Source organism: Diadema antillarum, unplaced genomic scaffold (genome assembly GCF_040938485.1).
Source record: "Diadema antillarum isolate AM-2024a unplaced genomic scaffold, OU_Dant_1.0 seq00000415_RagTag, whole genome shotgun sequence".
Classification (NCBI taxonomy): Eukaryota; Metazoa; Echinodermata; class Echinoidea; order Diadematoida; family Diadematidae; genus Diadema; species Diadema antillarum.
In genome coordinates this window covers 109,462-137,353 of record NW_027271401.1, presented here as the reverse complement: position 1 = coordinate 137,353, position 27,892 = coordinate 109,462, and the positions used below count along the sequence as shown (strand labels likewise).

Here is a 27,892-nt window from a genome sequence, read left to right as displayed (position 1 = left end):
CTCACATGCTTTGCTTTGGATTTACGTATATACGTGCATCCAGTGACCAGCGCTAATATATACCGACTTCGTTGTCACACTACGATTTAAAAAAAAAAAAAAAAAAAAATCCGTGGTTACTTCAACGAGCTGCTACGAGGATGTGAAACTCAACCGTCATATCGCTTACACTCACTTTTTCTATCTTTTATCTACCACGATTGGATTTAACACGACGGTTTAGCAAGACGGTGACTCTGGGTTGCATCACGCGTTGTACATTACAGAAGGGATAAAAAAAGTATTGGTATATGGGGGGTAATATCACCTCCAAAATGAGAGGGAGTTTGGTGGTGTTTAACGCTGTGCCAGTGAGTGAAAACCTCGTGACGTGACTGGCCGCCAGATACCCGGAAAAGTGGCCTGGACGCCAGAAGAGTCTCGAGCCAAAGAAATGGTGAGTGGTCTATATAGCCATCATGATCTAAGCAGTCTCATTTTAATGTGCATTTTTCTTACTCCGTGCTCACGTCGACTCGAATTAAACGGTAATGATTGAACAAAGACTATGGTTGGAAATTCATTTAGATTTGACATGAATTACTGAGATGCAAGAAATTCTGAAGTTCTACATGTTTTCACACAAATCATCGATATTATCGCCTTACATCTTAACAGCTGGCTTGTACATTTTTTTTTATTATATTATCAGTGTATGGTCATGTCAACATAATAAACTAGCCTAAGATTTCTCTATACTACTACCAGTAGGTAATTGATAGAAACGTTCTCCAAATAGATTAGATATGAAATCTTGCCAATTTAAGTACATACCATAGCGCATAAATCAAGCTTGGTGCTATTATACTAAAAGAATATGTAAATGAAATAAATGTAAAAATTTGATCGTGTCATTTTTAAAAATCAATTCACATACAATATCAGTCCATAACTATATAGCATGTTTCCCTGCAACGTCTTTTGTTAATCATATCAGCATGTGGAAACAGCAAGTTGTGCTCAGACTATAATGGGGAAAGTTGTATTTCGGTGTCTTTTGTTTATTATATCAATTCTTTTAAAATGATTAACAGATGATGTCACAGGCAGAATCTTTGTCTGGAAATTTTCTTTTTGATGACGTATCCACGTAATCAGAAGAGGAAAAAAAAGTAGACGAACTATAATTGTAAAATAAAATAAATGGCAGGTATTTAGATATCAATTTGGCCAAATGATTCTGAGGGTGTCATGAATCAACGCAAGTAAACATGCATTTTGCAATAAATTCGAAAAAATCGACAAGTCAATTTTCATCAACTTGAGTTCTGTGATATTGAAGCTGATAAAAACAAACAAACCAGTTTATAAATACATGTATATATATATATACATAAAGTAATATATTACACATTATAACTTTAATTATTAATACTTCCATGTAATGTATCTTACGAGTGCATTATCATTGAAAAGATTTCATTTTGGGGTTTTTTCTCTGTTTGATCATAATTTTAGTTTTAAAAAATAGAACTTTGAAAATGGAATCTATCTGTGTTAGCATCGAAGCTGTTCAAATAGTTCCACTGGGGTCACTTTATTGCTTTTAATTGATCTGTTTAACCACATCAAGGATACTTCGCTATGAGAGTTCTACTATCACAAGTAAAGTATAATCGCTGTTTTCATGCAAAATCGATAAAATCCGTCACTTACTCCCTCTTCATTAACATAATTTTATGTTTGTTTTGTACCAGAATTATACAGTATAGACTGTACACTGCAAAAAGTCCGGTGTTAAATATGAAACAACGAGCTGGTGTTAAATTTCCGGTGCTCATTCATGGTGTTAGATTAACACCCCCGGGTGTCATTTCAAAATTTGAAATTGTTTTTTGAATAGTTTCTTAGTTACTGCACTTCTTGTTAATTTTGAACTTCAACAAGACGATAAAGAATTTTCCCATAAAGTACTTGATTTTTTAAGAAATCGGTTAATACATTTACACCACAGTAACACCAGTTGGTGTGGTCCCCTGTTGAAGCTGGACGGGTGTTATACCATTGAAATTAACACCACCAATATCAAATCAACATCATGCGGTGTCATTTTTGAATTAACTCTTGCGCAGTGTCAAAAATATCACCAGCCACAGTGTCAAATTAACACCACGAAGTGCCAGGCGAACACTTTTTAACACCGTCACAATACATTTTCTACACCTGTGGGTGTGGTCCTCTATTGAAGTTTGATTGGTGTTAGATTTAACACCCATGGTGTTAAATCTAACACCGATGTTTTTACAGTGTAAATAATATCTACTTTTTGGTTGTTATTCCTTATGTCTTCATATAAAGTCATGGTAATGTGGCCGCAACTAATTGAAGGTTATTTTGGATAACTGTGTTAGATTACTTACGGATATTTTATTTGGTAATTGAAACAACGTTTCTTCAATAGAATCAACTGACAACACAAGATGCCTTTACAGTCGATAAAGCTTGTAGACATGGTATACAATGTAGCCTGTTTCGTGTTAAAAATCAACTTCGCAGAGGGACTAACTTGCATGCCTTTCTTTTTTATTCTCCCCAGCCATATACCCATTTTACTCTTTGATTAAGAGAAATTAGATTTAAAAAATTCTTGCAAAAGGGTATTATAAGCGGTGGATACAAGATTCGAATCAATGCGAGCATTAAGTCTAGAAGTGCAAGTCCCTATATATTTACCACCAACAGACCACTATACCACGATTCATGCTCTCTCAATAGCCTTGATTTCACCAGATTCGTTCCCACCAAGGTCATGCTGTATTCGATGCAACTACTTCAAGTATCCATGTATTTCCATAATCTAAATATCATTCAATAACTTTATCCAATGGCCTTTGTGTTACATTTTGGAATGGAAAAAGAGTGCAGAAATACGATGAATTCAAATCCTAATCAAAAATTTACTCATGGAAATAATTGCTCTAGTATTTCCTACTTGTATCAAAACTTGAAACTAATTCAATTCTCTCAAACGCAGAAAAGTGGTTGATGGTCCAATACAAAATACGGTCGGCATTCAAAGTCAATTAAACAAAATAATCTATGGTTATGGAAAACATTTAAGATCCTTCTAAATTCGAATTGTATAACTTGCGACTTACTTTTCGAATGCGTCAATTTAGCTTATTTGCATGTCCTTCATATTTTCTCGGAAGATGGACATTGTGTTGTATCATGATTTCAGAAAAACGCCCCAAATGTTTAGGTTAACGAACCTCATCTTATTTTCGGATCAATGAAATATATATGGAATCGGTGTGTTCAAAATTGCGAACCTTCAATTTAACGGATTTTCGGATTAACGAACTTTTTGCTGCTGTCGTTGGATGAAAATACTACAACAGGACAATAAGAAAAAATATGAAGAGAATACCACAGATTTCATTTTTATGAAAAGTCCACATTCTGTCGACTTGCCACTGTGGCACATTCGTTAAGGGTAATATAGTTCTCCCTGTATGCTATCTGAAAGAGGTATCTAGTCAGGTGCTTTTTTATTTGCTCGAGAAATATGAAAATAATGTTTTTAATTTAGTTTATATTTTCTTTATATCGTGCTGCAGTGATGCTGTAGTGTTCACATCCATCCATGGCGGCACAGAAATGTTAAAAAGTAATAACTTTTGTTTGGATTGTCTGACTTTCCTCAAACTTTCACTGATGTGTTCTCCTATATAGTATTGCTGCTTTCACCCAATTCGGATTGTATAGACCCTACCATTTGGGTGAGCCACTTTGTCTATATCCTGAAGATATAGTGTTTGAGTTATATACTTGGCATGACTTGGGTGACTATGAAATATAAAGACAGGGGCCTCCGAAAGTAAAGTGTTTGCATCAAAAGAAGCAGATTCGAGTAAACTAAGACAATCATTCCTTTGTCGTGGTTGCCATTATTACAAAGGCGCCGTATCTATCATGAAAATTTGTAAGATTCAACACAAGCTGTGTACACATGAACAGCTAATAGTACAACATTATTACAATAAAGAGGAATTGCAGTATCACTATAAATGGATTATAACCATCTGCTTCTTTCGACCAAACTTTTTTTTCCGACAGAGCTGGTGGTGATACATTCAGGGATCAAAGGAATATACAAAATAGATAGAAAATGGCGAGAGCTGGCTCTGATGAGGACGTGTATAAGTCTTGCTATGAGGTGATGATGCCCATACCAATACCATCTCCAGAGGAAGACGATGCAAAGTTGGCTGCACCCTCTCCAGTCGAGGAGCTGAGGACTCCTCCGACACCGGCTTTGCGTCGAGGACTCGACCATGAAGCGACTGGAAGGGCCCCCTTGAGGTCCTCGCCTGTTTCTATGTTACTGTCGGGAGAAGAACTGCCCTCATATCAAGAACCTGAGAGTACCTACGAGGTGTCAATGTACCTAGCCGAAGGACAATATGACACACCGCGCCATCAACCGCCAGTGCCATCCCCAAGATCCCAAGACGTAGCGGCGTCAGTCTATCAGAACGTACAGACTCCAAAGTCCCCACGGGTCCTCCCATTCAGGGCCAGAGCCAACGTCATGGCCTTGCCCGAGCAGCCGGCTCTGCCTGCGCGAGGACGCGTGGCGCTTAGACCAAGAGGGAGACGACAGGAAAAGCGTGTATCCCCTCTCCCTGTCCAGGATGACGAGAATAAAAGCGAAATGAATAAAGAGGTCACAGAAACCCTGGCTCCGAAAGCATCATATCAGCCTATGATAAGGGATATTAAGGAGGAAAATCTCACACCGATGTTTCCTAATTTCAAGAAGACTGGCTCCATTGATTTCGATGCTCGCATCTACCGATGCAACGAATCGCCTTTGGGAAGCGCTGGCAAGCAGACTCTTGTAGCTGCCGAGGAAAACTTCGCGTGCGCCATTGTGAACCACGAAGGCGGTTACCTAAAATTAAGGCGGGCACAGGCGACACTCTTTATACCCCCTCACGCTATTCTCGGTGACCCGGAACCTGTCGTTCTCTACGTCATGTCTAAGACGAGTCAAGTAGGTTATCAACCTCTGTCGTCAAGTCTAGATCCGGGTCAATTCCTTGTCAGTCCGATCATGTTCGTCGGGAAACCAGGATCAAAGTACTGTAGTATGGACATTGTTCTCTCCTTTCCAATGGAGTCGAGCCCAACTCAGGAAGTGACCTTTGACCTTCTCACCGTAAAGACGTTCGACTCGCAAGGCACTTGTCTTCCCAAAGGTAAATCAATCACACCTTTAATCACACCTCTACCAAATTTTGAAACTTATTGGACAAAACTCTCTGCCGAGGACTCTCTCGTTGTCACATGAATTTATCAAAACTCACAGTTTGCTGTTTAACCGGCTGTTTAGAAATGTATCTATTTTTAAACAACTTTATATTCAGTATTGGTAAATTAAGTTCTCCTTAAATTCCCCAACTGCCGTCAGGAGCTATTCTACAATTGTTGGTCTGATTCTGCCTGGTCAATCTGGTCTAGGTTGGGTGTTAAGCTCTAATATTTTGCGAGTCTTAACCGTTCAGTACCTCTAGCATAAGATGAATAGTTTTTTTTTAATCAATTATTGTAATGACGAGTATTTTTTTGAAAAGTATCTCATTCTTTGAATGATGTTGTTGTCATAATGTGAAAATACATCGCATTTGAATTACAGTCAGAAAATTATATTCAGAGCACGAAACTCTTGGGATGAACATGTTCTGAATGCAACCAAAAAAAAAAATGGAATCAAACAATGTATTACATTATCAAATTATCGATTTTGGTGCTATGAGCATGATGACTGCATGTGGGATAAGCGTATGCCCTTAAGTCAATCTTATTTTATTTATATACATTGTAACTCATATTTCTCTAATGGCGCTATTCCAAATATCCAATAAAGCACAATTGAAATCAAAAACTTTCTCAACATAGACAAGGTAATTAGTGATTAGTAAAATGACTTTTGAGAAGTTTTGATTGATAATTACTTCTAGATCGAATTACCGATGCCTTCTACCTACCGGAAATTCACGAGTCAGATTTAATGTGGTGGGATTCTTAACCGGTGGGCCGCGATATCGGCAAAAAAAAAAAAATAGATATCAAACAAAATATCGTGTGGGAGCTCCAGGTTATGAAAAACACAAAGGTTTGCGAAGCGCGTAAACCTTGCATTTAGACTTTAAGAGAGATAGACCTAAACCTATTTAACTATTCTTCTTATGATATTCTTTTATTTTCTGGTGGGTTTTTTTTTTCTTTCAGATAATGCGAGATGGCGAATTTTGGCACATGGGTACGATTATTTCTTCACCGTCTATGGAGAGCGAGGTGTGCTCATGGTATCACAGTCTGCTTTCTACGTGGTTCGTGCGACAGTGGCAGGATCCGTTGCTACCAACCAGATGACGTTGTGTTCTGAAACCAAGCGGATTTCAAGCGAGAGGGTAAATAACCATGATTATTATCTAAAGGCGTGGTGTCGCGAGTAACGCTCTTCTTGGCGTTTAACCGGGACTTTTAACTCGCTATGTGCCACATCGATTCTTGTCCATACGTATGTGTGTTAAAGTTGTGCCCATTTGACTCAAAGGCAGTTACATTTGAACAGTCACCTGTGTGTTCGGGTGCACGTGCGTCACGAGTTCGACACCCTTGAATCATCAGCCCAAGAATTATACAGCCAAAGAGTCATACAGCCAAAGAGTCATACAACCCATAAGTTCGACATTAAGCAAACAAGGCCAACGAGACGGACACGTTAATCCCCGTGTTGTAATGTCGAACTCGTGGGCTCTTTTTACCTGGTGTCGAACTCATGGTCCTTCTCCCCCCCCCCCCCCCCTCTCTCTCTCTCTCTCTCTCTCTCTTTGATATTAACCATCGTGAGGTTCTTTGTTTAAAACTGATTTGTGGTCTATTTGCCTAGTGTCGAAACGATAGGCTGCATGACTCCGTGGGCTGTCTGACTCATGGACCTTTTTCTCAATGTCGAAGTCGTGGGTGTTGGTCTCGTGGGATTACCCCGTGTGTTCAATGCTATGGGGTTTTCTGTACCAATGGACACCCAAAGTGCGCAAAGTGTTAATCGTAAGATGATAGGTTCGAATCCTGTATGTTAGTTATACAAGTGCGTCCAGTCCTGCAACGGGTTGACGGGTTGACGGTAGTTTGCAGGCACAAACCCTTGTTGGTCGTGAAGGAGTCTGCGCCAAGACTACTATATGCACCACTTCGGCACTGTCCCATAGGCCCTGTGTTGTAGCTTCTCCCAACAAGGAGAGGCTGCAGTGTAGTGGTGCGTGTACTAGTCTTGGTGCATGCAGACTCCTATACGACCAACAAGGGTTTGTGCCTGCAAACTAGGTTGACGGGTTGACGGACCTCAGCATTTCCGCTGCCCACCCCCTTTCTACCTTCCAATTTCGCGGTTGTAACAGAAGTGAAACCTTTCATAAAGGGAAGCGTCAATTGTGTAACTGCTATGATCAATCCCATTACTCTTAATGGCAAAATACAATGTATATGAGGGTTGATTTCAAACTGTAGGATGTACAGCGGAGAATCGCTTTCGACGCTATTGGATCAAAAGACCTATGATGAGAGAATGTCTTGTCATTTCTGTAAGGTTTGAGTTGAGTCCATTTATACTATGATGTTGTATATCACATGTTATTAGAACATACAATGGCATTAAAATGCTCCATCCTCTTAGAAATGCGCTTCACCGGCGGGATGGCGCTTATATGTCATTAACTTTTTTCATTGTACACACAAATACACACACACACTTATATACTCAAATGCTGAAAGTCGTTTTATTGCCAACGATAAGAAGAGCATCTCTCGCAGACAGTGTCATTCCCAAACTAGCCATACTCTGACAAAGCTTACAAAAACTTGTGTAATTATTTTTTATTACAAATGACAGTTCGCAGGCTAGTGTATATTATGTAACATCGCTTGGTAAACTGTTTCATAATTGCCAAGTTTGTGCACCACGATATGAAAAAAAAAACTTTATTGTTGTTGTTTTTTTTTTTCAGTTGGTGGCTGGTTTGGGCATATCTAACTGAAGAGACAAATAGAGATGGAAGGAAAATCAAGTATCTAGTATCTAGAATCTGCAAGTTTCTTTTGTCATGACATTCAACACTTGCGTTTTACTTTGAAGTACAGTTGACACTACTTAGTATTATGTGTTTCGACTTATCTTGACCAATGTGACCGCGAAGTAGCAGCCTAGCTAGAACGCCCATATAGACATGACAGCTAGACACTGCTTTGATTTACATGTAATTGACAGCGGGAATAGTAGTTATGTTCTAAAGCGCTTTGTGCATTCCTTTATAGGATCATTATCTATTTCATTACAATCATCTAATTTTCCATTGCTTACCACAGATAATGCAAAATAAATGCAACTGCTTAATCCGAAGGGTATACCAACTTTGATGGAAAGAGAGCCTTTCTGTGTGCCATCTCTATAAACCATCTACATTCTGGAAAATCATATCCCACAGGATATTCTGAAATCTGGCACATTTACGTCATTTAGGTCCTCTCTCAAAATTTTCGTTACTATTATCATTTTTTTTTTTTATAATCATCAGCATCATTATCATCATTATCACTGATAAATTCCATCGTGGCCGTCCAAGCCCTTCATAACTTAAAATGTCTAATTACTCCCAGATACCGAAATCAAACCAGCACATAATATACAGTGATCCTCTCTCTCTCTCCCTCTCCCCCCCCCCCCCTCTCTCTCTCTCTCTCTCTCTCTCTCTCTCTCCCTCCCTCTCTCTTTCTCCAGTGTTATACCCACCTGTATAGAGTTTTCAAGCCTGGCTGATAGTAAAAATGATGACATCATTTACGTATCTTATGTTTCTCTTTTATTCTGCCTCAGCTGCGGATTATTCTGACCGGGAAGACATTTTCAGACATAAGACGGGCAAAGCTTCATGTTGTCTTTTCAAGGGACGACGACAACGAAACAGAGGTAATGACGTTTGGAGTTTCTTTAAAATATCCATTTTTATTATAATTAATGATATCATAAATTTCCATATTATAATATATCCACACGAGGTAGATATTAGACAAAATAAAATGCACGAATATACATATATATGATATATATATATCATATTAGTTGTGTGTGCATATACCTAATTATATTACAAGTGAAGAAGGAAGCTTATAATATTTGATGATATACATGTACAATTACATATATATATATATATATATATATATATATATATACATGCACATAACTATGAAATGAAATGAATTGAAATTATGTGTGTATGTGTGCGTGTTCATGTGTGTGTGTGTGTATGTGTGTGTTAATGATCTTTTTATGATGATAATTCTTTATTACACTAATGATTTGTTGATTTTGATACTTTTTTATATTCTGTCAATGTTCCAAAGGGTGCATTGCTATTCTTGCTTAGTTAACTAAATTGAATATAATAATTATGTTTATTATATTTTGCATAACGCTTTTATTATGGATTTTCTACAAAATCATAGAATAACAATTGTGTAATCAATACTTTGCATTTTGCTACGGTTTTTGTGGACAAATGGAAATAATTGTCCATAGAACTGAACCGAACTTAAACAGTTGTTAAAGCTCGGTGATATCTGTTTTGGTCATAGCTCGGATATCAATTACACTTATTCCATGGACATTGATGGATAAAGATTTAAGAAATTGACTATTAGAAGGGACAACATGTCATGTTTTTTGATTCAATGAATTCATTGTTCATCCTCCAAACCCCTTTGTACATCTGCAATCATAAAAGTCACGACAAAAACCTCACACAGTTTAAAGAAATCAAAGAGGGTTAAATACACGAACTCTTTTACAAACAGACAAAGAAGGTAAAAGAGAGAAGCGCAAATGGTGGAAAGTGTAATTATGTACTATACGGAAAAAGAATAGTTATACTTGTGAGATATAAATGAAATTAGACGACCAGGAGGGTAGGGAGAAAACACGAAACAAAAACTTGCATATATGTGGATACCGCAAGCGAAATATATGCAGTCATATATTCCTAAGAGCCTTAAGTGTATGGTTGAATCCAAAGCAAGATAACCAATCGTAATACGGAAATGAGAGATATACACTTCATGCATCATAACATGTGACGGTTACAATTGTGGTTGAAAGTCAAACTAATGAATGTATAGCGTGAATGCACCGTGTAACAGTAGCTACAAGGAGTTATAGGGCGAATATAATAAGAGATGCAGTGCTCTTCACTCTTAGTTAAGATAATGTGTATTGGAGGTTTGTAATTGTTATTTCTCCAATCTTTATTTTTCATAATTCAACTGCATTCTGCACCCACACTTGCAACTGCACTGCACCCACCTGATCACCCATTTCCCCTCAAGAGAGTTGTGTCGCCGGATCGTCTTCTTATGAGAGCCCCATCCATTTCCATCGTAACCGCTAACGATGGCGGTCTCCTGCAGTCAATACTCTCATATTAGATTTTACTGGAAAAATACTTACTATGTACAAAGTTTATCTTTTTTATACGTTTTGTATACGTTTACTGCACAATGCGATTGCTTATGTTTGTCGATTATTTTGTGTAATGTTAGGTTCTCATTTTAAATCATTGCATTTATTATTCTTTCTCTTTGTGTCTTTGAAATTTGTATTAAATTTGTATTTGATTGAATTAATTCTGCGGAAATAGATCAAACCAAAATCAAAATCAAATCAATGTCAAGTGTTCCACAGTAAAGACCGTGGGCGAATACGATTTGACAAAATCAAATGCAGTCTTCAGGAACTTGTATAATTATGCGCTTTCTGTGCAAGGGACCCTACAGTTTGTACAACGTTGTGGTTTTTAGCGCCAATCAGCACACAAGGGACACAAAGGGTAAACGGTCTTGAATGGTTATCTTCCCAGGCTTGGTATCTTCTGCCTTGATATCACATGCGAACGATTTTTGAACCACAAGAACTTGAAAGAAGGCCAAGCTCGTCATGAGTTCGCTTGTTACATGATGAGATTAACAATAGACAATGACTCATTAGCAAAAGATTGATTTTCTCAAAGCGTTTGACTCGCGAGCGCTCATTACTCTTGTGTATACTATATTGCCCACATGGGTCTCACTCTCGATCGATCTCTTAAAGGCATTGGTCAACAGTGTTTCGGAGCAGCAAGGTCGTACATGCTGCAAGTGTATTTCATGTGATTGTGTATGGTGATGAAGCTACTTATGAGGAGTCTGACGGCAAAACGGCTTAAGCGCCATTTTTGAATGTCAAAGTAAATTTATGATTAGATAAAACAAAACAAAACCTTTCCAGTGATACCTCAGTAAGGATTGGGAATATTCTAAAGTTATGATAAAGATATCACGTATTTTCTTAATTATTTCCTTTGTTTTTGGCAGCTTTAATCGCAAATATCTTAGATTAAAAAGAATGTAGATAACTTGTTTTTCGATAGAACTCTTCAAAGTTAGATTTTTTTTTAAAACTGTGACCGCTATTCAATTCAATTCAATTCAATCATAGTTTATTCATGTAATATACGAGACAAATTATAGAACAACATAATGTACAATAATTAGAAGGAACACTGTATAAATACTTCGTGGGCGAGCGGAAAACAAATTCGATTATGGCAAATAGACTAAGTGATCCACTAAAAAGCAAAGCTTGTCGGACGTGGATCGCTAGATAAATAATGAGTAAATGATAAATCTATAACAGTATACATGTAGTTATATACATATATACATACATACTTCAAAGCATAGGCGCCGGAAGTGGGGGGGGGGGGGCAAAACGCATTCCCCCCCCCAAAAAAAAAGCCCCCCCAAAAAAAAAAAAAATAAATAAAATAAAAAAATAATAAAAATAAAATAAAAAAATAAATAAAAAATAAAAATAGAATAAAAAAATAAATAAAAAATAAAAAAGTCATGTATAGTAAGGGTGTATTAACGCTGATATCTTCACATTTAAAATTAGAGATTGAAAAAGTGGTAACAGATGATGATGGAAGATATGTTATTTTCAAAGGTGATATGCAAGGGGTTACTTTGGTAATGGGAAATTGTTATTTCCCTACAAGAGATAAAGAGAGAATGCAAGTGGAGTTTTTTCAGAAATTAGATATTAGTGTATGGTGATATATACAAGGGAATATTTGTTTAAGTTTGGTTTTGTGAATGATAATCTTTGTTCTTTTTGTCAATTGGAAAAGGAAACTTATTCACATATATTTTTTGATTGTGTGAAAGTAAAGCCGATATGGCAGTTTCTTATTGAGTTTTATGATTTAGTTGAGTTAGAAGAATTAGAATGGAGAGATATCTTCTTGGGTTTACGAGGTAGTTCAAATCGAATCAAATGCGTGAATGCCTTGATAATTTTGATGAAAATTGTAATATTTCGGTCAAGAGAACAAAATAAGTTACCCAAGAGGGAAAAGATAAAGAAATTTGTTTTGGATTTTATAGAGGAGGAAAAGAACGTTGCGGTTAAAGCAGGTAAGCTTGGTTTTCATTTGCAAAAATGGGAGCAGTTGAAACTTTCATAGAGTCAGATGTATGGTCAGTTTATATAGGTTTTTGCCGTATTAATGTTTAGGAATCGGTATGTATCAGCATTATGGTGGTCACTTTTTTTCTTCCCCCATGTAAAATGTTTAGTTAGCTTCGGTTTTAATTTGGTGTGTGTCTATAAACTGTCAAAGAAACAGGTAACCAAGATACCACAAGTATGTAGTGTGATTTGGCGTGCAAATGTTGGTGTTTGTGAGTGCGCACTGGTGGGTATGTTGTTGTTGTTGTTGTTTTGGTTGATGTGTAGTGCATATATGGGTGTGTGTGTTGAGGGAAGGCTACGGGGGAGGGGTATGTTAGTGGGGAAATAGGTGGGGATGGTTAGGGTTAGGTAGATGTAGTTAGGCAATAGTAGAATAATGGTTAAGGGGTTAGGCAGGAATATGGTTTGTTTTGATGATATACACATATGGTTATTTTGTGCTGTACGGGGGGGGGGAGGGGTGGTTGATAGGTCAGATAGAAAAAAAAATGATGAGTTTTGTTCGGTTAAGTAAAGAATGCTTTTCTTTATGATATGTTTCAGGAAATGCTGTATTCTCAAGCGAGTGTAAAAGAATTTATGTAATGAAGTGGATATTGAGAAATCTGATCAGTTCAGTTCATTTCAGTTCAGTTCAGTTTTTATTTCTGCATTTCAAAATTAATACAAATCAACAAATCAAGTTGATCAAGAATTTTTCCCCCCTTTTAAGAGTTATACCTTATCTGATATATTTATGTATACTAGTATACCGTGTGCTCTGCCAAAATAAAACAGAAGAGAAGGAAGTTAAGTAAAAAAGGGATTGAGTAGCACACATTTCTTATTCGGTGTGTAAGTGATAAGGCATATTCGGATTGGCTTGATTAGGCTGATCAAAATAGCTTTTTCTGAGAATTATGCAGATTTTTGTGTCATTTCTCTTATAAAAACAAGGTATGATTTGGTAAAAAGAATCAAATATATCGTACTGTATGTTTGAAAAATGATTTAGCAGCACAAGAAAGAAGAATACAGCTGCTTTCTTTTTTGTTGGTGGATGTATTAATTTTATTGTTAATATGGATTTCACATTGAATGAAGCTCAAATAAAGAATATTATAAAACAAAAAATATTGTGTAACATATGTATGGTCTATCGTGAGCCCCCTCCAATATTTGCCCCCCCCCCCCAATCCAAAACTGCTTCCGGCGCTCCTGCTTCAAAGAAAGTTAAAAGCTGAGATTAACTTGACGACCATATTCAACCGACCCATGTATAGACAGCAATGATCCGTCTCATTCAAACAATTTCGGAGTATATAGGTCTCTATACTGCATATAGCATGTGAACAGACATTATTGATATGAACATGATTTTAGAGACATCTTATGTTTCAATGTTATTCCTGGCCATTTTTTTTCATCAATGGTTTGACTATCCTTTTAGAGACCTGTCGGGAAAAGTCGATTTTAGTTTTTGTAATGAAAAATGATCTATTGTTACAAAGGACGACTCCGGACCAGTTGTATAATACTCTGAAAAGAAATGGAAATAAATTATGTTCAAAATGATAGTAAGTAAAAAAAAAGATTAGGAAATTTATAATATTATGTGTTTTTTCTAATTTTCGAAACAGTTTTTGAACAGTCAATATGAATCTGCATAAAGTGAAACGATGATGCCAATGCCTCAGAACTTGTTACATAACAACAACAACAAAATTCTTAAAATTATGATTAAGAATATCCCCTATTTTTTGTATTGTGGTCTTGATGTAGCAGCGTTGATCGCAAATATCTCAAATTAACCAGAATGGAGTTAAGTTCTCTTGCGATCAAACTCTTCAAAATATTACCGTCTTTGTCCATCTAATCCCCCGTTTGTCAAGATAGTTACTTTGGTAGACATGGCTCAATGTAAATGTCCACTATAAATCACCAATGTGTTCTTGCGACTCCAGGTATATTCTATCATCTAGATTGAGATTAATGTGAGGACTGCTACAGTACATGCGTCATACATACTATACACTTTAAGGTCTCGGTACACCGAGCAAGGTAACGGCAACGGTCCTTGTGTGTGTGCGTGTGTGTGTGTGTGTGTGTGTGTGTGTTGTTGTTGTTGTTTTTCTTCTTCTTCTTCTTCTTCTTCTTCTTTGTTTTGCTATGCTGAGCCAACAGGAACCATGTTTGGTTCTATTAAAAGAGATCAATAATTCGGTACAAAATCACCCAAAATTTTATTCTTATATATTTTGTCAAAATCAAGAGCAACAAAATCACCAGTTGAAGATTTATTTTGTAACAAATTCATTAGCGGGGAAGGGATATTGTAACAGAAACAAATTAACATGGTTCCTTTTGACGCATCATTGCATGCCCTTGCATATAGCAAAAATTCGGACCGTTGCCGTTACCGTGCTTCGTGTATCGAGGCCTTTTCCAAGATTCAAATTCAAATTCATTTTCATTTCCATCAAATAAACAGAGAAATTAACAGAGAGGCCTTAACACTATGTATATGCTGAAGATCACTAAAGTTCGGGATTATACCTTTGCGGATATTGGTTTAGGGCCTACGTGTCTCGCATGATAAGTTTCAAGTAACGAAAGCGATACAGAAAAATGAAAATGAAGACGCTATCAGCGGTGACATCGATAAACATTACTCTACATAATCGTCATTGAATGAATATAAACACACTTGGGGTTTTCACTGCAATGGAATCGAGCTCGGCATGAGAACTTTGTTAAACTATTTTTATAACTCAAAGCTATGATAAGTTAGCCTGGCTTGTAACATATACTATGGATACATATACGTTACTGTATTGACATTATTATTTCAGTGATTCTATTTACGTTATTCTTATCTTGATATCGCATTCCAAAGTGGATATAAATTGCATTATCATTGTCTGCATAATAGTATAAAATGTTCGCCCTGTTTTCTCACTCTTTCGTAAAGGCAGTGTTTGGAAAAGATATATTTATGGCGTATATCTTCAACAATGTAACGAACTCTTTACGGTTCAGAAAAGGTCGTTTTATCAATTTATTCAAACATAGATATTTTGCAACTACGTCGATAAAGGGCAATTGTCAATCAGTTGCAATAAAAAAAAAACATTTCGACGGTAGAATTTAATAAATTTGAATATAGTTATTTGCTTCAACCGTGTAATTGGAATTCAAACTCATATCAAAGTGAACGACTTCTAATTTGCAAAAACATAATAACAACAGAAAAGCAAAACAAATGAGAGTCCACCTGTGTACATATTAAATAGAGAGACCAGTTCAGATACAAAAAACAACAATAACAAACTAGATGAACAAAACGACCATTTTCATATTTTGACTAAAATTTGTGATAAACTTTTTATCTCAATTTCTCAATCTCTATTTACCTCCGAAATATTCAACTGTCGGCGCTAAAGCCTTCATCAGCGGAATGACCCGTCTTTGCCTTGATTTTTATGACGGTCGGTAAGCGGGTCATAGACTTTCGGAATTGAATTTCCAATACAGATGAGATTTTACTGTGTATAGATTCCCATTGTGGGAGCGCTGCGACATTAATATAGTGGATAAGACTCCCGACTCCCAATCGGAGGTCCCGAGTTTGATAAACTCCCAGTGCTTACGTCCTTGGACAAGGTATTTTTACCCACCATGTCCCTTTCGACCCAGGTGTATTTGGGTACCTGGTAATGCTAGGGTAATCATACATTGAAATAAAAATGGCAGGGTCCTCTGGTAGAGCAGTGGTAATACTGAAGAGGCTACCCTGGATAATTAAGACCTTATTATTGTTATCATCATTATTGCTATTACTATCTCCTGTTGCACTTTCTTGCTATCTTGTCATTCACTTTAGCGTGTTATCCAGGCCGAAGACCAGGAGGGGTATCGAAAACTGGATCACGTGAGGACCATCAGCATCCAGCCGTTGTCAGGGCAACCGGTGTGGGTGAGCTTGTCGCATCTCACGAACCCGTCTTGGCGTCTCCAGACCAGTCCCACAGCAGTACGTATTAATATTCTCGTCTAAAAGTATCGGTTACACCGGAGCCGAATCGGCTGCGAATCCACCCGAATACGGGCATTCGGGTGGACTCGGGAGCATTCTATTCTCCTTCCCCGAATGGCAAAAATTCGGGAGGGATTCTGGAACATTCGTGGAGGGATTCGGCTCGTTTTGGAATGTTCAAAACCAGCCGAATACCCTAAAAACTACTCCCGAATGTGGCCCCCTACAAATTTCATTCGGGCCATATTCGGGGTGTATTATTCGGGTGGAATTTGGTTGGATTCGGGGAGGCATTCGGGGCATTCTGGGCAGATTCGGGCCTATTCGTATCATTAGTGGAGTAACGGCCCGAATTATCTTCATGAATAGACCCGAATATTACCAATAGAGCCGAATCTGCCCAGAATGCCCCAAATACCTCCCCGAATCCATCCGAATCGTTACCCGAATACAGAGCAAAATACAGACGAATGAGCCGAAAAGGCCAGAATACAGCCAAATAGCAGCCGAATAGGTCAAAAGAGCGGCCAGAATGACCCGAATAGCCTCGCGAATAAGCCAGATTGGCGATTGTGCTCTGATTCGGAACGTATTCGGAACGTATTCGTCTCTAATTCGGAGAGCTCCCCGAATCAGAGACGAATAGGTTCCGAATCCACCGAATCCATCCGATTCAGTCATGTTCGGGCAGAATCGGTCCAAATTTATTCGGGAGAATTCGGCTTTGGTGTTATTCTGGCTCAACTTTCCTCTCCTTTCGCTCTTCTTATCCTCCTACCAGGCATTTATTCCCTCATTATGCCTTTTACGTCACAACGTACTGTAAGTCTTTACTTTGTTTTGAGCTTCCTCTTGTTATTTTGACTGAGTGTCTGCAAAAAGGAATGTTATCAACAAACCGAATATGAATCTCTACTCAAGCATAACTTTTCGTTATTCTAGTACATGTTGTAATGTATCATGCTATCATTGTAATTGTTGATTTTCCATTATTAGCATTACATAGTGCCAGGTACTTTTATGGTTATATTTCTGCTATTATTATTATCATTATTATCATTATCATTACCATCATCATCATAATTACTTTATCATTATCTAGATGCATATTGCGAAAGTGTCATTCTCACTAGTAATGAAATCATATATTCCTTTTGTTAGTATGTTCCTACTTGTTTTTTTTTTTGTCCACTAATAAGATTGGCTGTAAGAGAAAAGATAAAGATTGATAAATCCCGAAAAATCTAAAAACAGAAATTTTCGACGCAAGAGCTCCTCGACTACGCAGACAGGTACCCACCGTCGGTCACCTTTGCTCTGGGGGAGATCGGAAACGAGTACGTCCTCGACTCGTTCGTCCAGTGCGTTGTCGTGGCGCATCAGGGATCGATGCCCAATCACCAGGCAGAGGATGTCGTCAGCTACGTACAACTGGTCGGTGACGTCACAATTATGCAGAGAAAAAGTGGCCAGTTCCTAAGCGTAAGTCTACCATAATCATAACGTCACAGGGAAACAAGTACTTATATAATATAGTTCTCCGGCAGTGAGTTTAGATAGTTTAGTTTGTCGACTAATGCCACTGCACACTGTACGACTCATCCCACAAGTATATGCGACTGACAGACTCTGGATATGAAATATCAACAATCGTGTTGTTCTGAGGCTATTACTATTTATTTCGGATCCAAAGTCTGTCTGTCGTGAGTCGTGTAGTGTGCGGCGGGCTCAAAGACATACAGCAGGAAGTACAGTGTGTATAGTCTTGATTGTATCTGTTTTACTGGAACAAGGGACTCCCGTTATTGTTATAACGAAGTCTTCGGGACAGCCAGTTTACTTTCGTATAATGGTCGAACAGAAAAATATACACAGATATTATGCATGGCGAGGATGATTCTGATGCTTAAATCTTAACTTCGTAGTAACGAGAATTTCCTTATAAGCATGACGGAAGTATACACTATGATTTGTCCTCCGTAACTGCTTTAGGAAAACGATGAATGCTTATAGGCAGGTAAACTATATTGGGGCTGACGACCTATAAGGACTTTATGATAACCTGCTAGCCGAGAGCTTTACCTAAAGAATGCTTGTCCTCTTTTGTATTGCACACTTTCTCCATACACAAAAACTCGGTTCTTCCATAAGTAGACCGTAATCTGTTGTCCATATCATGAGTGCTCGGCATAATCACTTCTATGTAAAATCAAAGAGTTGATTGTGTGTGAATGTGTGCGCATGTTTTTTTATGAGATTGTACGTGAGATGAAGGTAGGGGGAAGGGAGGTACAATGCATGTGTAGTGTCTTAATAGGAACTGATTCTAGCTAGCAGATCTTAATCGAAACTTGTATCAGCAAAGTGCCATATCGCTGCATGAAACCAACGTCTCCACATTCATGACATTTTTAAAGTACGAGATCACACCACATTTAAAAACTAAATTTAGAATGAGACAGTCAGAAAAAAATAGATGTGTCATTATACTCTGACAAAAAGTAACAAATAAATGAAAATGAGCAAAGAAATTGGATGTACAAATTAATAGCTACGTATATCAAAAGAGCAATGAAAGTTAAAGGGTTTCGGGGACGAACCCTGTACAAGGGCTCTACATATCTGGTTCTGTGAGTAAATGATATACAGTATGTCCCCCTAAAAAACTTACTGTCAGATTTTCGTTTGATAACTTACACTATGATTTATCCGTCTAAATGCTACCTCAGAGTCTTAATATGTAACATCTTAGCTACATTATGCAGAAAACCCCATTCAATTTGGTTGAGTGGTCACAGAGATATGTGAATCATTGCAACGCATGTCTTCTTCCAAGTTAGGGCCCCGTCACACTACAGCGAATGCCCAACGAATGCCAAGCGAAAGCCCAACGAATTCGAAAATGTGAAGACAGTTTGCATGTCTGACGTTCTTTGAATTCATAAGCTATTCGTAGGGATTCGCAGAGATACGCTGGAGATTTTGGACATGTTAAAAAAAAAAATAGGCTCCAGCGTATCTCTGCGAATCCAGACGAATAGCTGATGTATACAAAGAACGCCAAGCATGTTACGAACTATTCTAGTATTACCAACGGATGTGAACATATCTTCAAATTTTCCAATTTATTGGACATTCGTTGGGCATTCGTTGGGCATTCGCTGTAGTGTGACGGGGCCTTTAGGCGCTTGGATGCTCTTGGAACTGCATAATAGTGATATGTGAACACAATGGACAAATCTTGGAGGGAAGGGATTCCTGACATGCTCTACAAAACTCCTCATTTCTCTTTGACCACTGAAGCAAATCGGATAGGGTTGTCAGTAAGATGTGGCTAATAAGTTATAGTTTCATACCCTGAAATTGTATTTGGACTGATTCACTATTTTTAGAGTTAGCACCTGTGGAGGGTCCCGTTGTAATTTTTGGGGGACATACATACGTTATAGCACTATTTTTTTTTCTTGCAATCCGGAGATCACAGGTCCGAATCCCGATTTTCTTGGCTAATGTCTTCGTTTGTTTTCTGGTCTGTTTCCCCATATTCGTTAGATTTATTATCAATCAAGACAGAGAACTCACAGTTTCACATGTTAACATTGAATATCAAAATTGGTGGCAACAACACAAATCGGAATTAAAGATCACATGGTTGCTACTTTTTATCACTGACTCGTAAAACCAGCGTGGGACCCCTTTAAACTCCCTTTTTGATTTATATGTCCAATTTAGGTTAAATCTTTACCGCATTCAAAGTTTTATTCCACATTGTTTTATTTTAGCCAACTTACCTTAGAAACATACACTTATGCGATGATGATAACTTAAGATTTTTTTAACGTTATGCCCATCCATGTAACTGAACTTTGGTTAAAGACACCACACGATGGACCACGGTGATAGTGAATATACGATGGTACTTACTGTAAAGGTGTAAAGGTATAACATACTGGCAGTAATGATAGTTAAAAAACAACAAAATAATTAAACACTCTTAAAACATCCGAGTCAGAACTGACCCGGAACTGGGTCCGTTGGGGTCACACACCATTCCGGGTATAAAATGACTTGGAATTTGGTCATGAAGACCCCGAATGGGGTCACCCTGACCCAATTCATGACTCTGAATGGGTCATTATCTGACCCCATTCCTTGTCATTTCTGACCCGGAACGGTGTGTGACCCCAAACGGACCCAGTTCCGGGTCAGTTCTGACTCGGATGTTTTAAGAGTGAACAATGACGGAGATTGAATAAAGGTCGATCGAGGCATAATAGCATTTATGGTAGTCGCTGAAAGCAAAAGTGACAAGTGAAACAGAAGCGGTGGCAATTGCGGCAGTAAAGGTGGTAGCAGGAGAAATAGAGGTATTTAAGGGACAGTCTCCTTTAACGTAGATGTGGATTGAAGACTAATGACATGAATGGAATGCATAAAACCTTCAAAAAAATAGTATAATCTTCATTATAACAGTTCATTTCATTATAATGTTACCCTCTCTAGACAAAAAGTAAAGAAGTTTTGATGTCACAATAGTAGTCCTACAACGATATCGAGAAAATCCACGCAGGATAACATATAAACATGCATTTTTATCGACCTTCAAAAACCCGTGGACAAAATCCTTTTCAAGGAATGGAGGATAATGTTTTGAGTTAGTAACAAGCAAGTCGATAATTGTGTAGGCCATGTTTCATTAGAAATCAAACTGCAACCTGTTAAACTTGCCTGTCGATCTATAGACCCGGCCTGGGCAGGGAAGCCTCGAGGCCCCCCCCCCCCCCCCCCCCCCACGCACACCCTACAAAGCTTTCTCCCAGCACACTCAATTTACCCTCTTTGTTTTGACAGATGTCTCTAGGACGAGCGTCGGGGAAGAAACTCCCCGTGCTTTCTGTCCAGCCTTCCCCCTGTAACACGCTTGTCTCGGCCGCGCAGAGCAAGCCCAACATGACCACGCCAATCATACAACTGCCGCCACATTTGCCGCTGATCGCGGGCCCCGAGTCTCCGCGGGTGTCCAACACTTCGAGCTGCCCGTCCCACTCTCCGCCGCCGGTCCCGTCGTCGCAAGACCACAACGCGATGACGTGGTCGACGTCGTATTCGTACGACGACGCCGTGAAATGCAACGCCCGCTTCGACGAGATTATCATCCCTTATCAGTTTATGGGGAAGATGTGCCTGTACCTTCAGGATGCCAGAGCCGAAGCCCGGGGGAGGGGCTGGAAGTCAATTGCACTGAAGATAGGTCTCTCCGAAGAGCAGGTGAGAGACTGAGGTTAAGGGTCATAGGGCCTATATTCCTTTCTCAAATTCCACGGCATGGTTTAAAGAATAATGTCTCCCAACAATGCCCAACATCGTGTATGAAATTTTGCAGAAATACTGCAGATAAAAGAAGAAGAAGAAATAAACAACTAACCCCATGTTACTCGAGAATGAGCTCCTTTTTGCACAGAGAATAACGAGTGGAATGTTTTCGGGGTCCAAATAGATTCACTAGAAACTATAATGTTTATTCCCTCGCCAGCGTCAGAAAGAAGTTCCCATCAGTTTTATAAGTCTGAAGAAAAGTCTTGATTACCAACCTGTAATACAACAGCTTATGAAAGGAATCTGTTTGCAAAGGGGATGCACGAACTATGAATACTTTAAGAGTAATTTTTTAATAGGAAAACAACACGTCACGTGAAAAGCGACATATAAGAGAATGATTTAACATAAACGGAGTTTCACGAATGTGAGAAAGCTTCGGACTTATAATTTGCGCCTTTGCTCTTTACATAGTTAATTTTCATTTCCATTGCATCCATTATCTCTGTGTTGCACCTCTGCCAAGAGGAAGATTATCTTCTCCGACGCTTGTTTGTTGTTTTCATCTGTCTGACAGTAACCATGGTAACGTTTCTTTGGTCAAAACATCGTGAAGGTTTTTGAACATTTTCAGTTAAGATCAAAAATCGGAATGAGAAACAATAGTTTTGAAATTTTGTAGGTGATCAGGATTACCGTCCATATCATAGTATTAATTTTTTGTTATTATTCACTTCAGCGTTTCATTTTGTAACTTCTCAAAGAATATCTGTACAATAGCATAATACGTTGCGTAATTCAGTATAAATGTCATACTATTAATTCTATTCAAGATATTTAATTGGATTCATAACACTTGATGCAAATCTAGTTGTCTCAAGCGAAGTGTCTGCTATTGGAGAACGTCCCATTGAAGATGGCACCATAAACTGACATGATCTTAGTATGTTTTTGCCCGCATTTAATTTTGATTTTGATTTTTCCTGTACAATATCATAGCGTTTCGATTTTCCGTATTAATATTTTGTAACTGATTGACAAATTGGCCTTCGTCGGTGTGAATAAACATCGATTATTCAGTGTTATATTAGTAGCAATGATAAAAAAAACAGTGAGCAAAAAAATGGCCTAGATTATACCAGCAACCTCCTGGTTGCCAGACACAATGCAGGCGTCATTAATATCCACTGTAGATAACCGCTCTTGCGCCGAATAGCCAGTGAACGTTCTTATCCCTCAGCAGCGTAATTCAAATTATGGTAAAAATTCTGCGTAATGTCAGTCAGTTTCAAGGAAAGCAAATCCGCACAAGAATCATTAGTTTGAATCCATTTGAATGTTAATTTTCTTTTTGCAAGTTGCACGTGTTCATTTTAAGTTCTCAGGTGCAAGTATAGTCATTCTATTTTGATTTAGTCCTGATCGGTTTTTCATTTCTTTATACTATTCTTATTACTCTCGGTTTTATTGCAGTATCCATCTCTCCTCAGATTTCTCGTTATTCTCATCGCTGATGCCATTTCAAATAGTTATTGCAATGTACTGCGGAGTTAAAACGGAAAACTAGACAGACGTGTCCATTGTGAAAACGTCATGTTCGCGTTTCAACTTTCGTTTTTTCTCTTGGACTGATGCTACAGCTGCAGAACCTGACGAAGAGGTACGCCTTCCAGTCTCCACTGGCCATACTCCACCTGTTCTTCGGCGCCAGTCAGACGATTTGGGGCGTGTCCGCACACGACACGGCACGGGGACACTTGGCGCGACTTCTCTCCATATCACAAGATATTCAGGTGAGCGAGACAGTGCTCATTATTGCTGCGTTCACACTGACTTCTGCCTCCCGATCTTCCAGACGATGCTGTTTTCATGCAAGAACCAAGAGGCCCCAAATAACGTAGATTAGATAAAAGATCTTATTGTTTTCTATTAAAAAAAAAAAGGTTGCATTTAATTTATTATTTCATTTAATTTATTTTGTGATTATATTGGTGCAGAAAGCTCTGAATAAATTTGAATTTGAATTTGAATTTGAAGAATAGATCTCGACTTTCTAAGGACTCGGAGTAAAGTGTGAACGCGTCTTACAATCAACTGTCCACGTCTTGTTTAACTGAATCCTTCAGTCTTCTTTTCCCCTCCCCATCACTATTCGTCTTCTCTAAATGATGTCAATTTGACGCCCAAATGACCATCCAATTTGACTCCACAACTCCATGTAACTTAGTTCATCTCCGATCTCATTTTTCTCAACCAGAGCAACCCATTCAGACACTACCAAAATCATTAGCATAAAGAAAATGAAAAGTTAACACAATTTTATTTTCATTGTGAGTATTTTTTTCTTCATCATTAGTTTTGTTCCAAATTAATGTTCTAACAACCATGACAACGTTGACGTAACTGCATGAATAATCATTAGCTTAAAGGGATGTATAAGATTGGTAGAGGTGAGGATTCAGCTTTAAACTTTTTGCAAGATACTTAGAAACCATTTCATGAAATGTTCAGGAGCACACAATTCTAAAGATGAATTCAAAGTTTCTTTGAAGAAAATCGGGTTTGAAATGGCTGAGATATCCAGAAACAGAGTAAAATTAAGCGATCCTAATAAAAGTGGATCCTGTCTTTTATTTTGGATATCGCGGCCATTTCAAAACCGATTTTCATAAACTTTGAATTCTCTGAGAATTACACAATTGTTCTTTCATGTTTTATCAAGGTTTCTCATTATCTCAAAAAAATATCATAAAAAAAGTTGAAAACCTGAAGCCCCATCTTAACTGAAACTGTCCACCCCTTTAATGATTCCCGATTTTTTATCATTATTGTTATTTCTATCATTACCAACATCATCACGATCGATAGTCATTTTCGTTATCATTATTATCATCATTAGTACATGTACTATCCTTATTATCCTGGTATATTATTATTATTATTATTATAATTATCATCACCATCATCTTCATCATCATTATTATCAATTCAATCATTACTATCATTAGTTTTGTTCTCATATTATTCAAAGCTGAACCATTTCTTTACACGCAAGATCCTAACCAGTCCTTTCGGTGATTACCTTTTCTGCCTCCGAACAGCGCGACGACCTGCTCCTAGAACTTCAGCGTGAGCTGACGAACATCGACCGCCTCGAGGACCGGCAGAGCATGTTCCTCTTCGACGCCCTACCCTTCGAGTCGAAGACCGGGAAGGGCGCCCTCTGCGGCAGCAACCGACACTCGCTCAGCGACACCGACGTGAAAAGTGTGACGAGCGAGAAACGGGCGACGGGCACCATCAGGAGCCATCTCAGCGATATGTTTTCCTGGTTCAGGTCAAAATCTCACAACGTCGGAGGTAGGTTGGGTCTTTGTGGAAGAAATTGGGCAGTTTGGTTTATAGTCTGGTTTCTAGACCAACTCCATTTATTCTTGACAACTTTAGTCCCTTCCATATGAAGCGCCCTCCAGGGCGACGAAGTGGCGGCTTGCGCCGGAGTCGCCGCCGCCCTTTCCAAACCATCCGAGTTCGAGTCCAATTGAATCTTTATCAATATTCCTTGAACAAGATGTTTTACCCACTGTCTCTCTGTTGACCCAGGTATATTATAAATGGGAACTTAGCGACAACGATTATTCTCGTTATTGCATGTCATCATCGATTTGTTGTTATTGTTGTTGCTGTATTATCACCGTTGTCCTTTGTAAACATAGTGCATTGTCTAACAATGATTACTATAGTGCTATTTTTTATGTGGTTGGTTTTGTTTTTCTTCCCCCTATCACTTTCTCTCCCAATTGTATCATACATCTATATTCTTGTTTTGTGTGTGTGTGATTGCATATATTTTGCTCCTTTCCTTCTCTCTCTTGACTGCTCTCTTTGCCACCACTCCCCCCCCCCCCGAAAACCTTACGAGGCCCTATCAAGGAGTGTGTATGTGTGAAGTTTATATTTATTATATTTATCTCTCTCTCTATGTATGTATGTATATTTATATATAATATAATATATATATATATATAATTAAATTTCACTTTCTTTTATTTCTCACTAGGAAAGAAAACAGAGGATGTATACGTAGAGCCGGTCACGGTGTCAAACTTCAGAATCTTCGACGACGCGTACATGTATGACGTACCCAAAGCGACTGCAAGCGAGGAGATGAAGCGGGAGAAGAAAGCCAAAAAGTTAAATCAGTACATGTAAAGGATGATTCCGTCATCCTCTCCCGCAGAAACCTTTTCGGTGAACCACGTCCGGTACTGTCCTTGAATTACTTTTGATAGTAATTGTCTGAATAGAGGTGGAAATCCACTTGATATTTTCAAGTTGACCTTTGACATAATGTTTGGTTGTTAATGTTCTTCTCGACTAATAGTATAAAATGCGTACCTGGCAATGTTGTGTAATGACAGTGGCCGCTGATTAGAGAGAAACGGAAGTGCGCTAACAACAATCTGCCATGCGCATGACGATGTAGAGCTTCGAACCGTTGTCAATAAAATCATCCTATCGTCGATGCCATCATTGCAAAGGAGGCCACACACACACCTAACATACATATAAATATGATATATATATATATATATATATATATATATATATATATACATATATATAAATATTATATTCTCCTTCCTTTCTCATATCTCATAATATGTATAATATATATATATATATATATATATATATATATATATATATATATATCATGTGAGATATGAGAAAGGAAGGAGAATATAATATATATACATATATACATATATATAAATATATATACATACATACATATGAAGAGTTTGTTCGCAAAAACCGATAAGTCCATTTTTGAAGATATTGAAGTATGGTCTCTGTCATAAAGTACAAAATAATACCTTTTAAATGATATATTGTACACTGCATATAAAGGCACATTTTTGAAGTTATGGTAAAAAGAAGCAAATTTTTTCTTATTATTCTCAGTATTTTTCTTGACCTTTAATTGCAAATATCTCCATTTGCCAAATATGGACTTATCAGTTTTTGCAAACAAACTCTTCATATATATATATATATATATATATATATACGTATTGATATAAGTCAGTCTCCTTACAAACGAACAAAAAAGGGAAGTTCTGCAATGTAAATACAACCCACATGCTTGGCACGAAATTGTGATGCATATGCAAATTAGATGTATGACGTCATACCTTCAAAAGTCTGCCATTAGCGTGGACACATATTTTCCTTTATGTCCTGAAAAAATAGATATACATTTATATATATATATATATATATATATATATATATATATATATACATATATATATAGCATGGGTAATATATCATTTGAATTCTTTGGATCCATCTTTCTAAAGCTGTTAAGATTCATCAGTTTTTACTCTTTTTCATTTTTTTTTTTCAGTTTTGAGGGATGGCCGTTGTAGGTTATCAAATGACTACAGGGTTGGCATAATGTAAGGCAAAAGGCAAGAGTTGTATGTCAATAGACTGACACATAGTTTGGTTCACGAAAACAGATTATTACACTTAAAAATGACAACGTTTCTTTTCCCATATTTTTGTCCTATAGTATTGTATGGAAACTTCATTTGTCTGTTTCATTTCAGATTTTTTTTTTTAAATCAAGTTCAGCTTTAACATGGAAGAGAGTGAATTGTTTCATGACTGCATAAAGGAAACGGCAGGCCTGAGAACTTCAAGCATGGCATAAGTACTTGTAAGCATCATTATATTTTATCATTAAACACATAATGTACAGCAAGGTTACTGTAGGAAACTTTCACTATGAGTTTTCACTGTGAATTGACTCATAACGTGCCATTCGTACGTGCCACTCTCGTACATTCGCAGCAGTGAACAGTAGTGAACATACAGTCAGTCAGTTGACGAGTAAACAGTCAGTCAAAATGTGAAGTTTCCACAAAAGGGTTATA

At 37.8% G+C, this 27,892-nt stretch overlaps 2 protein-coding genes across 2 annotated transcripts; both read left to right on the top strand.

Moving 5' to 3' along the window:
- Positions 1-141: 141 nt before the first annotated feature.
- LOC139732367 (uncharacterized) lies at positions 142-21,720 on the top strand. The gene is made up of 8 exons (XM_071643234.1): positions 142-436; positions 4,099-5,243; positions 6,277-6,458; positions 8,924-9,016; positions 16,479-16,628; positions 17,886-18,113; positions 21,483-21,647; positions 21,706-21,720. Exons 2-8 carry the CDS (start codon positions 4,151-4,153, stop codon positions 21,718-21,720), a joined length of 1,926 nt encoding a protein of 641 aa, XP_071499335.1. The 5' UTR covers positions 142-436; positions 4,099-4,150.
- A 61-nt stretch (positions 21,721-21,781) lies between these two features.
- Positions 21,782-26,378, top strand: LOC139732358 (uncharacterized). The gene is made up of 4 exons (XM_071643225.1): positions 21,782-21,899; positions 23,588-23,740; positions 25,049-25,307; positions 26,008-26,378. Exons 1-4 carry the CDS (start codon positions 21,801-21,803, stop codon positions 26,157-26,159), a joined length of 663 nt encoding a protein of 220 aa, XP_071499326.1. The 5' UTR covers positions 21,782-21,800; the 3' UTR covers positions 26,160-26,378.
- Positions 26,379-27,892: the final 1,514 nt, after the last annotated feature.

Bases quoted from the DNA above. Each gene is read 5' to 3' on its own strand.
- LOC139732358 (XM_071643225.1), top strand. From the start codon at position 21,801: ATGGGGAAGATGTGCCTGTACCTTCAGGATGCCAGAGCCGAAGCCCGG. The intron at 21,900-23,587 runs GTGAGAGACTGA...CTGATGCTACAG, and splicing joins TAGGTCTCTCCGAAGAGCAG to CTGCAGAACCTGACGAAGAG. The intron at 23,741-25,048 runs GTGAGCGAGACA...GCCTCCGAACAG, and splicing joins CCATATCACAAGATATTCAG to CGCGACGACCTGCTCCTAGA.
- LOC139732367 (XM_071643234.1), top strand. From the start codon at position 4,151: ATGGCGAGAGCTGGCTCTGATGAGGACGTGTATAAGTCTTGCTATGAG. The intron at 5,244-6,276 runs GTAAATCAATCA...TTTTTCTTTCAG, and splicing joins AGGCACTTGTCTTCCCAAAG to ATAATGCGAGATGGCGAATT. The intron at 16,629-17,885 runs GTACGTATTAAT...ATCTAAAAACAG, and splicing joins TCCAGACCAGTCCCACAGCA to AAATTTTCGACGCAAGAGCT.